Genomic DNA, 16,779 nt, shown 5'->3' on the forward strand with positions numbered 1-16,779 from the left:
TAACAGGGACAGCCAGCCTTAAAAACGCGGGGCGGGGAGGGGAATGTTTTGCGAACAATTAAGACAATAACATTAAGAATGAAACCAACCTTATTCTCACTGAAAAAATGTAATAAAAACCTCCACTCGATACATGAAATAGAGATACATTTTCATTATTTTATTTCCACTAACATCAGTCAATCCAGTTAGTGTGCACATATTTTGCAACGCGACTCTTATTGCGGGGACTGAATGCAGAAAACTTGACTGTCTACACAGGTTACCATGAAAACAGACTGTTGACTACTTCAGGTAAACGTCGGTCTTCCACACTTAAAGCAAGAAAATACATTCATTTTTATAATGATACAATATTTTTGTACGCATATGTTAATTCAAAGGCGCTATACAGATAAAATGTATTATTATTATTATTTTTATTGTTATTATAATTATTATAATTATTATAATAAAAGTCAAACAACTGCAGTGCTCATATCGTTTTCTAAGAGGATAAAGTTTTTAAACTACTATTTTGATAACCATGTTGTGACTCTTATCACAGATGAGAGATGATGTATGGAGCTCCAGTGGATTTATCTTTTAAAGCCATTAGCACCTTGGAAGGTAGAATATTTAATTATCGTCTTTTTATCATCAAGCATCATCTTTTTATGTTTGCATGTTACCACCGAATTTTCCAAAAGTTACTCTAGGCTCCAATACTTTATTTTTTAAATGACTGACGAAAGCAAAAACTATCAGCATTGTCTGAAAATCGTTATCTACATTTCAGATACACAGTCAGAAGAACCAACCAAAGGTCTGCGGCCTTTAAAGAAAAATTCAATGGGGAAATTCCAAAGTGTCTCCCTTCGACTTAATAACAATAATATTACAAACCTTTATGCCCTTCACAAAACCATGAACCATTTCTTGGCTGAACCTTCACTGCTCGCCTGGCTGGACCTTTCATTCAACCAGATCACAAATATAGACAAAGTGAGAGGAGGATTATTTTTTGTTATATGTTCACATACACGTTCCTTCATATTTTCGACATGTGTGTGTTGTAGGTTTTGTGTGAGCTGCTTCAACTAAGGGTGCTGTATCTTCACGGCAACCGTATTTTTACTCTGTCAGAGGTAGACAAGCTACAAAGTCTTCCACATCTACACACCATCACCCTTCATGGAAACGTCATTGAAACAAACAAGGCCTACAGGTTCAAAATCAAGAAAGAAATCAATATTCCTGTTCATTTGAGACCAAATAGGACAAATTATTCAAGTGATTTAAGCTTCATTTGTTAATTTATGTGAAGAAAAACTCTTGTCAACTCAATCTACTTCTATATAACAATTTATCTTTTTTCTGTTAAGGAATCACATGATATCTACTCTGCGTGGATTAAAGACGATGGACTTCAGTGTTGTGACCCCTCAAGAGCGAGCTTTGGCACAAATATGGCACCATAGCAACAACAATCCAGGTAAACGAAATAAGGAAACGCTTCAGTGACCGTTTGAAGTCTCAACTATTTAACTGTTTCACAAGAAGTGTACAATATAGGGAAAGATTTGTCTCGGAACTATTGACAGAAATACAACCTTGATTTTTACGTTTTTCATATCCCCAAAAACATCTGTGATTTTCCCATTTTTCACATCCACAAATGTAGCATATTTGCAATTTTCACATGAGACAGATCATAAAGTATTTCTTAAACTATATGTACAATTTTCAGTTATTTTTCTTTCCCTTGATTCGTGAATCCATGCAAAAAAGGAGGCAAGGCCAAACCAGTGTTGCCAAGCATGTTGAGTCACTGTTACGTTCGAAAATGGAGCAGGGCAACCAAATGCAGCTTGGACCAGGGTTTATTGAGGGAAAGGTGTGTTGGAAGAGAAGATGAGGGGAACAAATCAACAGGAACAGGCAAACTAACAAACTGCGGGGGTATAGTGACAGGGGGAACCGACAGACGAGCAGAAAAAGACTAACAGAAAGTAACAGAAAGTAACAACGTCAAAAAGACTAGACTACAGACGAGAACAATCTGACACGCAGACAGGACTTAAATACACGACAGGTAACGAGATGCAGGTGACTGTGATTACATACATTGTGGGTAGACACCGGAGGGGAGGGGCGAGTACAGAGAGATGCGAAGAGAAACCATGACAACATAGACACATAAGGGAACAACCGGAGACGAGTCGTGACAGTAACATTGCAAAGAGTTTCTAACTGCAGATCGAGCTCCCATTACACCCATGTATCCATAGTTGGGTCCACATCTTCAATATTCTTAGTCACCAGTCAGTGAACTTATTGTGTGTTTTTGGAGTGCCGGGTCGGTCAACCTGTTAATTCCACTTAGTTTGACATTACTTTTTGAGGGAGGGAGGGAGGGTTTCAGAATTCTTCATGAATTCTGCACAGTGTGGATTAAAGATGAACTTCAAGAGGAAGCCTTGGCACAAATATGGCAACAAAGTAGCAACCCAGGCAAAATAAATAAGTTAATACTTTTGTGATTGTGTTCCAATTTGCGAGCATTCAACTGTTTTACAAGACCTTTACTTAAAAGGTGTGTGCAGTACAATAGCAAACACATTTGGTGTCTTTTTAATATAAAACTCCAAACATGCCATTTGTAATACATCAATAATACATTGAAAACCCAATCACACACACACAACAGCTGTTTATAATGAATTAATGAACAAAACAAAAACGGGTTGTTGTTTTTTGGTACGAGCCCAAGATATTACAAATATATTTCAGGTAGTATTACTTATCCGAGAAACAAAGCAATAAGTGGAAAAAATGCCAAGAACCCATTACAGAAAGCTCAAATGTGCGGCTAAAACTATCACAGCCTTGCACGAGATCCCTTCAGAGCATCTCACTCTGCTCCCTTGCGTGTTTTCTGTATGTTTAAAAACACAAAATAAATAATCTCAAAAAGCTCTAGGATCCTTTGATCTGTTGTGATACAATGGATTGTTAACGTTCTCACCAAACTGCTCCAACGATTAGTTTTTTATTCATACAAACAAATCACTCATAGTACAATCGGTAGCCAGAAGCTTGGTTTAAAAGCCAACAAACAGCCCTCAAAGTGATATTGGTTTTCATAAAAATGGTTGTTATTGATCACAGCCAATTGCGAACTTTCCACACAAAAAACCCCACCCTCTACTTCCGTTTTAGAATTAGCCAGAGAAAAGGCCAAAAAAATAATACAAGTCTCTCCACACAAAAAAAACACCCTCTACTGCAGTATATATATATATATATATATATATATATATATATATATATATATATATATATATATATATATATATATATATATATATATATATACATACACACATACATAGAAAAATAATTTATGTTCAGTAAAAATTGATATTTTTTACATATATTTTATTCATAGTAATAATTGAAAAATCCACTCTAATCAGAATCAGCTTTATTGACCAAGTTTGTGCATGCCAAACAGGGAATTTGACTCCAGTTGATCTCAGCCTCTGTGCAAGTGACTGACAACATTCAGGTAACTAACAACATTTAAGTGGCGAGAGCAGGATGTTATTGCACAGTGATGTCTTTGAGTCTCTATGAGTTTGTCCCCCCTCCGGGGGCCCCCTAGTCAGTGGAGGCCCCAGGCAGTTGGCCGGTCTGGTAAAGCACGGCTCTGAGGAGGATCAGTGTTACGTCACTTTGCCCACAATGTTAAACTGTTAACTTGACTGTAAAATCAGGAGATTACCAGGAGGAATGACAGATCGGGGGCAGGCGGGAGTTCGCAAGTATGACATATACAGTGATCCCTCCTACTTCGCGGGGGTTACGTTCCAGACCCAACCGCGAAATGGGAATTTCCGCGAAATAGAAACTAGATTTTTTTGAGCTATTCTTGGAAGATATTCTATTTTTATCGCTGACATCAACCAGCTCGCTGCTAGGGGACTTTCATATCAATGGACTGTGCGCTCCGCATTCATGCCTTAGCGACGAGACTAACAGTGTATTGCTATGTCCAGATGAAGGCCACCGCCGGTGGAGAGTGTTATATCTTTACTATTTTCCAGGTTCTGATGTAGCAAGCATGGTTCGGACAACGACGTGATGGGTACTGCTTTATTCCTTTCATCACAGTCAGTTCACTGGCCGTACATCGCGACACTGAACGTCCCCGAAGCTCCCCCTCCCACATCCGGGGTTTTCCCACTACGGAACATGAGTTAGTCCAAAATATACAACAGCGAGAACGCCCTGAAGTCACATGTGACGATAAAGTATACTGTACTGACTCTTTAATTTATTCATTTCACTTTTAAACGTAAGCTATCATTATTAAAGGAAAATGAAGAAACTCAAGTGGCCGCGAAACCTCGTGAAATGATGAAATTTCTGCGATAAAATAATTCATTTCCGCATTTTTGAAAACCCGCGATATAGCGAAGCCGCGATAGTTGAAGCCGCGAAGTAGGAGGGATTACTGTATATACATAAATACCTAAATAGAAATCTCTGCGTTACGCGTACGCCCTCTTGTGGCCGTACGTCCAAAGCACCACTCGCCATACTTTTTTTTTCATCTACATTCGTATTGTAATGCCCCTCAGTGTTACGTCACTTTGCCCACAATGTTAAACCGTTAACTTGACTGTAAAATCAGGAGATTAGCAGGCGGAATGACAGATCGGGGGCAGGCGGGAGTTCGCAAGTATGACATACATATACATAAATACCTAAATAGAAATCTCTGCGTTACGCGTAGGCCCTCTTGTGGCCGTACGTCCAAAGCACCACTCGCCATTCTTTTTTTTTTTTTCATCTACATTCGTATTGTAATGCCCCTCAGTGCGTAAAGGATGTTCATACGGTTTGATCGCCGCACTTATTATAACAAAAGAAGGCAACAGAAAAAACACATCCATACTGGAGTTGCTGGTGGCCACAACTCACGCCCATGCGCTCCACACACCAACTGATTGCCAAGCTAATCAGCCCTCACAACCCGCACAATCCGCATGCATGACGTCACTTCACACGAACAACTACAATGAACAGATAATACAAGACATTACAGTATGGATCAAAATTCCCTCACGGAAAAAATGGTATTATTATACCTCTCGTATATAGAAGGCAGCTTCAAGTTTTTTTGTTACTGATCTATTTTATTTTGACTTGACAGACCATACAGACCATCATTTACAGACCGTGAGAACTTATTTGCTGCATCTAAAGGCGTGAGAGATGGTTAGTAGGGATGGGTCCGGCAACACCGATGCGTCGGCGCATGTGTCGAGCTCATGGAGCGAAGCCCCATGTCGGTGCGCGTATCGCTTTAAAAAAGCCACGTGACCGAACGAGCAGCGTTGTAGTGTTTCAAGGAAGCGCGCTTTAGCTCTGTTAAAGGAAGCGCATTGTCAACGGGATGGATCTGCTAAAACAATATCTGATCTTTTGCTGTTCATCCTCGAAGTTATCCAGAATTAGTCATTTTTTTCTTGGGCAAATCAAGTCACAGATTATGTCAAGTCAAGTCCTTAAATAGGTTAAGTCCAAGTCAAGTGACCTTATTATTGCAATTTTACCCCGTTAATTCTCCAATAAACACTTTTAGGTACGTAGAGAGGGCACGACTGATTGATTGACAGGGTAGTGATCCAATCATGACAACACCATTCTCAGCCTGCGCTCCTCCCGTGTTATCGATATTATTTTATTTAAATGTATTATTAATTTTATATTCAACTGAAAACATAAACTAAATAACACTGTAGTCATTCAAGTCATTGTGTATCAAGTCAAGTCCCGAGTCTTTAACTTCCAAGTCCAAGTCGAGTCTCAAGTTTTTTTATTTTTTGTCAAGTCACAAGTCATCAAAACAGCGACTCGAGTCGACTCGAGTCCAAGTCACAGTGAATCGAGTCCCCATCTCTGGTATATACTAGGTCAGGGGTCACCAACCTTTCTTAAACCGAGAGCTACTTCCTGGGTACTGATTAAAGCAAAGGGTTACCAGTTTGTCAGGGTGTCCCCCGCCTACTGCCCGATGACGGCTGGGATAGGCTCTTTTTGATGACTTCTGAAATAGCCAATTTGCTCAATTTAGCTTTCACCATGTGTTATTGTCATTTCCAGTTCACATGTAAGTGTGATTTTGACAAGAATAGCAAAAATACAGTCAAACCTCGGTTTTCGACCACAATCCGTTCGAGAAGCTAATCGGTCGAATTCTGAATCCTTTTTTCCCATTACAAATCCATCCATCCATTTTCTGAACCGCTTAGTCCACACGGGGGGTCGCGGGCGTGCTGGAGCCTATCCCAGCCGTCATCGGGCAGTAGGCGGGGGACACCCTGACAATCGCAGGGCACACAGAGACGAACAACCATTCGCACTCGCACTCACACCTAGGGACAATTTGGAGTGCTCAATTGGCCTATCAAGCATGTTTTTGGGATGTGGGAGGAAACCGGAGTGCCCGGAGAAAACCCACGCGGACACGGGGAGAACATGCAAACTCCACACAGGGAGGTGGAATCGAACCCGCACCCTCCTAACTGTGAGGCGGACGTGCTACCCAGTGCCCCACCGAGCCGCCCTTCCCATTACAAATAATGGAAAAAAAATTGTGTCCGTTCCAAGACTAAAAAAAACGCCTTTATTTAAAAGCATTTTTTCATTTGCGCATTTTTGTCCGATTGCGCAACTGCAGCGCGTCGCCGACCGCGCAACTGCACGGCGCTGGTCGCATTATTGTGATAGAGCCGTCGCTGAAATTTAGAAAATATTTTTTAAGTCCTGATGTACTTTCCAGAATTTAAGTGGACCAAAGTGCGCAGGGAGCTTAATTTTGTCCGTTCGCGCAACTGCAGCGCACCGCTGAACGCGCAACCGTAGCGCGTAGCCGACCGCGCAACTGCACCGCGCTGGTCGCATTATTGTGACAGAGCCGTCGCTGAAATTTAGAAAATATTTTTAAAGTTCTGATGTACTTTCCAAAATTTAAGTGGACCTCAGTGCGCAGGGAGCTTAATTTGGTCCGGTCGCGCAACCGCAGCGCGCCGAGCGCTCACTGTCGCATTGCTCTAAGAGCGTCTTTGTGTTTTAGGATGGCTTTACTGCTCCCACTTGCTTTCTTTGGAGGCATGATTAGGGGTTAATACAATCCTCAAAGTAACAAAAATACAATGACTACGGAGTCAGTCGGCATCCGGGCCGCGCGGTCAGGTTTTCTCGGGTCCCCCCAGCTCATCTCGCGAGGTTAGCCCTCCGAATTTTGTTCAACAACCGAGGCAAAATAAATCTCGATTTTTTTTTTCAAAATCTGATCTGTTTGAGAACCGGGACATTCGGAAACCGAGGTTTGACTGTAAAATAAATAGATGCAGCTCACTGACAAGTGCCGCTATTTGAGCTAATTCTAGAACAGTCCTGAGGGCGACTCATGCGGTCCTCACGGGCGACCTGGTGCCCCCGGGCGACCTGGGTTGGTGACCCCTGCTGTAGAGCGAATACTCCTTGCGCACACTCTTACAGTGATACTGCCACTCCCACCGACTGCAGTGGATGTCTAATTACCCTTTAATCTAGTACAGCTAAAAGAAATGCATGTTCCCTGGTGTCACACACGCCCCCCTTGGTATCGCACCGAACGGTGATACAGCTTCAGGCCGGCCAGTCGTCTCGTATTCATTCCCTGCCATGCACAGTGCCGACTGAAACCTACTGGAATGCAGGATATCACTGCGTGTATGGAAGAGTGCACTCCAAAATGCCAGTTTCCTTGTGATGAAACAGTTTTTTAACTGTGTTGTCTGCTAATGGAGGATAATGAATGGCACGCTCCACCAGATCCATTGCATGCAAGTGACTCGTATCTTATGTTGAGAGAGGAATTACTGAAGATTGTTTGACAAGCGTATTGATGAAATGAACATACAAACTCCACAGAAAATAATTTTTCTGGATTTTTTTTATCTGTAGTCTATATACTCAGTTACTATGTTTTTTAGTCTTATAATGAATGCTTTCTTGACCTTTAAATATTCCTTAATGACCGCAATTTTCCAGAATAATTCATTGCAAAATTGCAATTTTTTTTTAACTATGCTCCCCTGATCTGTGGTTATTCTTTTCCATTTGTGACTAACAAAAACAAAGATGTTACATTTTGCTTGAAATGTCCTGAAATTGACTGCTTAAATATGTGTTAAGTATTAATGTATTACTTGTATATTAAAATTTGTGTCTTTTCAGAGAAGCCATCTGTACAACATTATAATACTTTATTTTTATATACCAACATTCAGTACATTCAGGTGCTGTCAGTAAATACATAGCTATCAAGATTCTAGATTCTCGTGGACCAAATTCAGGATGAGGGAACTGCAGCGGATTACCCTCCTCCTTTTTGATTTCCATATTATGTATTTTATGTGCCCTCTTTGCATCCATTGCAGCCTGGTGATCCTGAAAGGGGGATCCTTCCATCTGTGGTCGCTTCTCAAGGTTTCTCATTTTTCCCCATGTAGTGTTTTTTTGAGTTTTTCCTTGCCCTTTTGGGAGCTCAAGATCCGGGGATGCTTTAAGAATAATTGTCAATTGTTTGTCTATGTGAAGCCCTTTGAGACTGCTTGTGATTTAGGGCTATACAAATAAACTTGACTTGACATAGTGGATGAAGAGTGAGTTTATTGAATGCAATAAAATATTACTACTCTTCATTACAGAAGCATTCAGTTAATACTATGTAGCTGCTGAAAACAACCATTCAATGGTTATGCATAACATCTTGGGTCGTTTTAATAAAGCCCTGGAACTTTTATATAACTGGAACATAATACCAAATGCAAGCTGTTTCTATAAAATTCTAAAAATAGTGAAGGAACGAATACAAAGTTTGTTTCTATTTGACCTATAAGAACAGTGAACAAAATATGTTGTGTTGATGCAACTTACAATGGATAATTAAGGGAGTTATGCTTATTGACAGAATTAAACAACATCCATGACCCAGATATTGCTTTCGAGAACGGCATTGAATTCTGATTGGAAGTCTGGGAAATTTTCATAGCTGTCAACAATGTACAAAACCTTTCCACACATGTGCCCCAATGGTCTTCTACTAAACTCTGTCATTTGTTGAAACTCCACAAGGATGGTGTCGGTGACAATAAGATCAGATCCAGTGCAAAACCGGAGCAATTTCTGAAGCTTGAGTTCATCCAACTCTCTGATGAACCTTTTCAGATGTTTTACCACTTCCTTCTGCATTGAGGTTAAATCATTTGGAAATTTCAGCAGTTGGTAGACCTTTTTGGAAGTAGGTTGCAAGTCAGAACACAACTTGCTAAGTGCGTCAGGACTTATGAAGGTCATAGGTGAAAAGTAACCTCCCTCCGGCAGTCAATAACAAACATGGGCTTTTGGACAAGCTCTTCGTGCGCTATTTCCTGCAGTATTGTGGGAAAGGTTTCAGGTGTTGTTAGGGTTGAATAGATTAGGTTGATCATATTATGTTGGAATGTAATCAGTAATAATTAACCTAAGCTTGTCCTGTCTTAACAAAGTGCTAAGATCCTTTGCACTGATTGACCAATTGTAGAAGACGCAATCAAAGTTGTTCTGTCTACTCAACATCGTAAAACATCCCCCGCTATGATGTGATCAGAGGCCAGGTGTTTCACCCCCACCTTGGCCACCACACATGTAAATTGTCACCCCCACCCTTCTTCTCTCAATAAATACTGTCTTGCATGAATGCAACGGCAGACTTTGTTCGGACATTGCTGTGTCTACAGCAACGAACAAATTCTCCACTTGCAGAATTTGTTCGGACATTGTTGTATCTACAATGACGAACAAATTCTCCACGTGCAAGTGTTCAAAAGGGCATACTGTCTCGTGTGGTTCTTGCACAATAAGTTAGAGTCGGAACATCTCTAACATTTTGGTGCCGTGACCCGGATCCAACATACCCACTGCTGATCGACGGAGGACGACGTGCTGCATTGTCGACAAGCCAGCGTCCATTAGGAGGACCTGGTAAAGAAAAGACCTGGCAAGTAAATTCTTCGCTGGGCCAGCATCTAAGGTCTGCCTTCGTCGAACAACAGTGGATTGACGGAATCCGGCAGTGCAACGAACCAGGGGACAAGTAAGTTAAAGCCCTAAAAATTGTGTGATTGTGTTGTTGTGAAAGGGGTTGAAAGAAAAAAAAAAAAAAAAAAAAAAAAAGATACGGCTTTGGTTTGTCCGAGCTATGAGATACAGCTCTGGTTTGTCCGAGCTATGAGATACGGCTTTGGTTTGTCCGAGCTATGAGATACGGCTTTGGTTTGTCCGAGCTATGAAGTTTACGGCTTTGGTTTGTCCGAGCTATGAGATACGGCTCTGGTTTGTCCGAGCTATGAGATACGGCTTTGGTTTGTCCGAGCTATGAGATACGGCTTTGGTTTGTCCGAGCTATGAGATACGGCTTTGGTTTGTCCGAGCTATGAGATACGGCTTTGGTTTGTCCGAGCTATGAAGTTTACGGTTTGGTTTATCCGAGCTATGAGATACGGCTTTGGTTTGTCCGAGCTAAGAAACAGCTGGGGTTCTCGCCCCAGGGGAAGGAACAGGCTAAAAAAAACAAAAAACAGAGCTTTTTCTTAATTGAAGAAGGGCATAGATTCTTTTTTTGGTCTGTTTTTCCGAGCTGTTTGCATGAAAGTTGTGTGATTGAGAGTGTGAATGGTAGTATAAATTAAAAAAAAAAAAAAAAAGGTCAATTCACTACCTTTGGTTCAGATGCTTACTTAAAAAAAAAAAAAAAAAAAAAAAAGGTCAATTCACTACCTTTGGTTCAGATGCTTACTTAATTTTTTTTGTAAAGCATGTCCTGTTTGTGTAAAACATAATCCACAAGGAAACATGAGACCTAAGAGAGGCTCATTTCCAAAACCATCTTACCCATTCCAAATCATGCACATGGATTTTATTGGACTCACAGAAAAGAACCTGTGATCAAACTCTTTTGGATTAATGTCAACGCAACTGTTAAAGGACGAACGTTGCCGCAAGTGGCCTACACAGAGAGACCAGCTGAAGTGAACTATACATGTTACATCCAAGGAAACAAGACCCACAAATGCATCAACGACGACTGCTCTCCAGGAGGACACTGGATGGGAGCTTTGGATGTCACTGCTAAGTGTCAGGATGAGAGAGCCATTTCAAGTGGTTGTCCGATGCTGCCCGCCAACTGGACAAGTGTGTGCACCAGTGTGGGTGACAGACCACACCTACAGGATACAACATCATCAGCTGACGACAGCACGCAACTCTTCTGCACGTCGACGCAGGACTGTTGTGACCTTTGACTCTCATGATCCTGTCTGGGGATGGTTCTGGACTTGATGACTGCAACACGACGTATCTACAATGACGAACAAATTCTCCACGTGCAAGTGTTCAAAAGGGCATACTGTCTCGTGTGGTTCTTGCACAATAAGTTAGAGTCGGAACATCTCTAACAGGTGTGATTCTTTTTCTACACCCATAGCTGTCAAGAACTTTCGCAAGATCATCTTGGTCCACTTCTGAAAAGTCCTTCATTGCGTCCATCAAAACTTCACGCTCCTGGCTGCTCACAAACTGCAGAAAGTGGTCCCTTGGATCACTATAGACAGTTTAAAAGCACTTGCTCGAGGAAAGGAAACGCAAGTTTGTTTGGGAAATAGCAACAATCTTGGTACCCTTTTATAAGTATTCTCCCAACTGCTTTCCACTTTTCTGCAGAAAGATCATGAGGGATAAATGGCACTTTAATTGATGTACCAAGGGTGCATCGGTCATAGAATTCCTGCCAGAAACAGGTGAGAACATCTCTCAGTACTCCAGAGCCAACACCTGCTTCTTCTCTATCATCTGGGAGTATGTGTTTCACACTGAGTGGTTTGTTCAATATTTCGTCTTGACAGAATGCTCATATCATATCATTCAATGTGTCAGTGGAGTGGACAGTTATAGTCAACACATCTTGTGGATCAGGTGGATTGAGGGGCTTTTACCGACGCTTTGTAACATTGCCGTGACGTGTATGTATATTTATAATCGTGCATTACGTCATCGGTTTAATGAAACTGACTACTGAATGAACAAAAATATGCATAATGCTTCTTTACGGGTAAATGCGGCGCATCCCGTCAAGAGCTATCAATTAGCAACGGAGCTACATGCTACACGGAGCCAGTTCTATACGCAACAGTCACCAAAATGAACACAATGCTTTATTTACTCACCACCTGCTTCTCGAAGAGTGAAATGATGTCCTCCGGCAATCCTCTGGCACGCAAAAAGTCACTCGTTGACGACATAATGAACTTTAAAGTCTGACTTTAAAGTCAGAATTCAGAATTCTGACTTTAAAGTCTGACTTTAAAGTCAGAATTCAGAATTCTGAATTTAAAATACTCCCAGATGATAGAGAAGAAGCAGGTGTTGAGTCTGGAGTACTGAGAGATGTTCTCACCTGTTTCTGGCAGGAATTCTAGTTGGTATATAAAAATAAAGTATTATAATGTTGTACAGAATTCAGAATTCTGACTTTAAAGTTAGACTTTAAAGTTCATTATGTCGTCAACGAGTGACTTTTTGCGTGAATACTATAATATTCTGATCAACAATCCTGCAAAATGTATCAACAATGACAAATAGCTCAAGACAAGCAGAGGGCTTGGTCTGGGTTCAACTCGAAGGCCATAAACTAAATGGACTTGTCATGCATGAGTGATGTAAGTAAAATGCTTAAATTTTTATTTTGAAGTGTTTTTTACGGCAAAGCTGAGAGACTTAGTGTAAAGGACAGGAACAAGTACATATTTTTTGTTGGAAGAGGGTGGCAATAAACGTTTGACAAATATGAAGCATCTCAAATTCAACATTAAAATATAACAACATAGCACATATCAGATGGATTAAATATCAAAAGGTAGTCAAGATTTAAGAATTTTATGGGCCATGTTTGAGCATGCCAAACAAGGAATTTGCCTCTGTACTACATTTAGCTGACTAACACTCAGGACATGGGCGAACATTGACAAATATTCTGAAACATGCCCTGATCTTAAACTCCCAGGAGGGCAAGGAAAAACTAAAAACTCCTACTAGAGGAAATGAGAAACCTTGAGAAGAGACGACAGAGGGGAGGATCCCTCTTCTAGGATGACGAGGCTGCAATGGATGCAGTGGGCACTTCGTACACATAATACAGTGGAGCCTCGGTCTTCGAACGTCCCGGTTCTCAAACAAATCGGTATTCGAACAAAAAATTCGAGATTTTTTTTGCTTCGGATGTCGGATGAAATTCGGTTGTCGAACCTCGCGAGATGAGACGAGAGGACCCGCATGCCAACTGACTCCGTTCATTATTACATTCTCGTTACTCTGAGGATTGCATCAACTCTAATCATGCCTCCAAAGGCAGCAAGTGGGAGCAGTAAAGCCATCCTAAAACACAAAGACGCTTCTTAAGCAATGAGACAGTGAGCGCCCGGCGCGCTGCGGGCGGTTGCGCGATCGGACCAAATTAAACTCCCTGCGCACTGAGGTCCACTTAAAATCCATTGCTACTAGGATGGCAGAGACACCGAGACATCCCCTCGCCTAGCGGAGTGGGGATCGATGGATTCTTCACCAACATTTAGACGCCCCACCCTAAACTATGAGGCCCATTTGTAGTCGGTCTTCCCCACCACTCCGAATTAGGGGTCCAGCACTCTCTGCAATTTGCAGCGGCCGAGGTGAATCCAACTGGGCCGTTCAGCAATCTTTACTACGGTGGGGGTGGTCAGCAAGACATGGAATGGTCCCTCCCACCGTGGGCTGGCCCAGTTCTTTCTTTTGATGACTTTGATGTAGACCCAGTCTCCTGGCTTGATGGGGTTCTCACCCTGTGGGGAAGAAAGATCAGGCGGCAGTAAATTTGCATTCGATACTTCTTTTAGTTTGAGCGTCCTGATCATGTAATCTGCCAAGGACTGTTCTTCATCTGCTTTTTGCAAATCCACAGGGAACACAGGTAGTCTATATGGTCTCCCATGGATGATTTCAAAAGGTGTTAGCCCTTCTGAAGCGGGGGTGAGTCTCATACAGAGTTTCACCAAGTCTAGGCACTCTGACCAGGCTCTGTTGATTGTTGTCCCCACGGGGGTCGCAGGCGTGGTGGAGCCTATCCCAGCTGTCATCGGGCAGCAGGCAGGGGACACCCTGAACTAGTTGCCAGCCAATCGCAGGGCACACAGAGACGAACAACCATCCGCACTCGCACCTAGGGGCAATTTGGAGTGCTCGGTTGGCCTACCAAGCATGTTTTTGGGATGTGGGAGGAAACCGGAGTACCCGGAGAAAACCCATGCGGACACGGGGAGAACATGCAAACTCCACACAGGGAGGGCCGGAGGTGGAATCGAACCCGCACCCTCCTAACCGTGCGCCACCAAGCCACCATATATATATATATATATATATATATATATATATATACATACACACACACACACACACACACACACACACACACACACACACACACACTGTTCATAAAAATTAAAGGAACAGTTTTTTATCAGGGTATGGCATGAATTCCAGGCACATGGCAGAGGGGGTTGCTAATCACTTTCAGTTGCATTGGTGTTGATGGAATTAACAACAGGTACACTAGAGGGGCAACAACGGGATGGTCCCCAAAACAGGACTGGTTTTGCAGGTGGAGGCCATTTCAAGATCCTCCCTCTTGATCTTTTTAACTCTTTTTCCACAAGTGTTGGCTTTAGCAAGAGTCATTATCACGACTGGAAGCATGAGGCGATTTCTTAACCCTCCTGAAGTTTTCTCCAGGATGACAAATCCATGCGTGCTGTTGCAAAAAGATTTGATGTGTCTCCCAGTACAATCTCCAGAGCATGGAGGACATTCCAGGAGACAGGCAGTTACTCTAGGAGAGCTGCACGGGGCCGTAGACGGTCCTCATCCCATCAGCAGGACCAATATCCACTGCTTTGTGCAAGGAGGAACAGGTTGAACACTGCCCAAGCCCTACAGAATGACCTTCAGCAGGCTACTGGTGTGAATGTTTTTGCTCAAACAGTCAGAAACAGATTTCACGAGGGTCGCCTCAGGGCACGACGTCCTGTAGTGTGCCCTATGCTCACTACTCAGCACCGTGGAGCTCGATTGGCATTGGCCATAGAACACCAGAATTGGCAAGTCCGCCCCTGGCGCCCTGTGCTTTTCACAGATGAGAGCAGATTTACCCTGAGCACCTGTGACAGATGTTAGGGTTTATGAACTATCTTGATCGTATGATTATGTTGAGATGTAGACTAGAATGATGAACTTTGTTTGAACCTTTTACCCTTCCTTGACTCTGAAAGGTTTAACCATTCAGTTGTTGACACTTTCCAAATGGTGTGTTGTTTAGTTAGTCATCTGGAAGGCTCCACTAGGTTTTATTTCCACGACCTCGTAAAACAATAAACTGGGACCCTCTGAAGTGGTTAACCATTTGCTGAGGTGACCACCACACGTCAAATGTCACCCCCACCTTGGCCACTCTCACCCCCACCCTTCTTCTCTCAATAAATACTCTCTTGCATGAATCCAACGGCAGACTTTGTTCGGACATTGCTGTATCTACAGTAACGAACAAACTCTCCACTTGCAAGTGTTCAAAGGGCATACTGTCTCCCGTGTGGTTCTTGCAAAATAAGTTAGAGTCAGAACATCCCTAACATTTTGGTGCCGTGACCCGGATTCCAACATACCCACTGCTGATCGACGGAGGACGACGTGCTGCATTGTCGACAAGCCAGCGTCCATTAGGAGGACCTGGTAAAGAAAAGACCTGGCAAGAAAATTCTTCGCTGGGCCAGCATCTTACGTCTGCCTTCGTCTGACAACAGTGGATTGACGGGATCCGGCAGTGCAACGAACCAGGGGACAAGTAAGTTAAAGCCCTAAAATTGTGTTGTTGTGAAACGCGTAAAAAGTTAAAGGTGCACAAGATATACGGCTTTGGTTTGTCCGGGCTATGAGATATACGGCTTTGGTTTGTCCGAGCTATGAGGTTTACGGTTTGGTTTGTCCAGGCTAAGAAACAGCTGGGGTTCTAGTCCCAGTGGAAGGAACAGGCTACGAAAAAACAGAGCTTCTTTTTCTTAATTGAAGAAGGGCGTAGATTCTTTTTTTGGTCCGTTTTTCCAAGCTGTTCGCATGAAAGTTGTGTGGTTGAGAGTGTGACTGGTAGGATAAATTGACAAAAAAAAACCAGTACTACCAAAAACCAACGGTTTGCGAGAGTGTGTCGATATGCAAAACAAGACCAATCAAAGGGTGGAGGAAGGGGCAGAGGAAAAGCCAAATTTTCAAAATGACGGGCTTCCTCTCCTTTGACCTCTCATGGTCCTACTTTTGGTTTAGAACATTTTATAGGTTATTAGAACTCCTGTACATACAAGACGTATGACAATGCTGATTGTATGCCCAACGACAAATGACAAGGGGTCAAGTTATGTGTGCACACTGAAGTTAAAATTTGCAAACCAAGTGGTAAAGAAATACAACTTGTTTCTAAAAGATAAATAGAAAAATTAGAATGTGCTGTCCTCGCGTGCGTGGGTGGGACCAGCTTCATGATCGACCGCAAGAAATGGCCAGCTTGTGACAAATCATTGATGCCAGGTCCCCTCCCCTCGCACAGAGAGCTGTGCATGTGTGTGC

General features: G+C 42.4%; 2 protein-coding genes across 3 annotated transcripts; one reads left to right on the forward strand and one right to left on the reverse strand.

Annotated features, from left to right (window-relative positions):
* The first annotated feature begins 95 nt into the window (after positions 1-95).
* On the forward strand, positions 96-8,551 carry lrrc51 (leucine rich repeat containing 51). Of its 2 annotated transcripts, XM_085916671.1 has the most exons (6): positions 96-294; positions 548-609; positions 779-984; positions 1,059-1,207; positions 1,365-1,474; positions 8,478-8,551. In XM_085916671.1, exons 2-6 carry the CDS (start codon positions 555-557, stop codon positions 8,483-8,485), a joined length of 528 nt encoding a protein of 175 aa, XP_085772797.1. In that variant the 5' UTR covers positions 96-294; positions 548-554; the 3' UTR covers positions 8,486-8,551. The 2 variants fall into 2 exon arrangements, with proteins under 2 accessions (XP_085772797.1, XP_085772796.1); XM_085916670.1 differs by lacking the exon at positions 8,478-8,551 and having other exon boundaries at positions 1,365-2,285.
* A 361-nt stretch (positions 8,552-8,912) lies between these two features.
* On the reverse strand, positions 8,913-12,087 carry LOC147054793 (uncharacterized). The gene is made up of 4 exons (XM_085916419.1): positions 12,072-12,087; positions 11,702-11,928; positions 11,558-11,655; positions 8,913-9,367 (listed from the first exon to the last, which is right to left on the reverse strand). The coding sequence occupies exons 1-4, from the start codon at positions 12,085-12,087 to the stop codon at positions 9,013-9,015; spliced, it is 696 nt and encodes a 231-aa protein (XP_085772545.1). The 3' UTR covers positions 8,913-9,012.
* Positions 12,088-16,779: the final 4,692 nt, after the last annotated feature.

Source organism: Syngnathus leptorhynchus, chromosome 7 (assembly GCF_054491065.1).
Source record: "Syngnathus leptorhynchus isolate UIUO chromosome 7, UIUO_Slep, whole genome shotgun sequence".
NCBI classification, from domain to species: Eukaryota; Metazoa; Chordata; class Actinopteri; order Syngnathiformes; family Syngnathidae; genus Syngnathus; species Syngnathus leptorhynchus.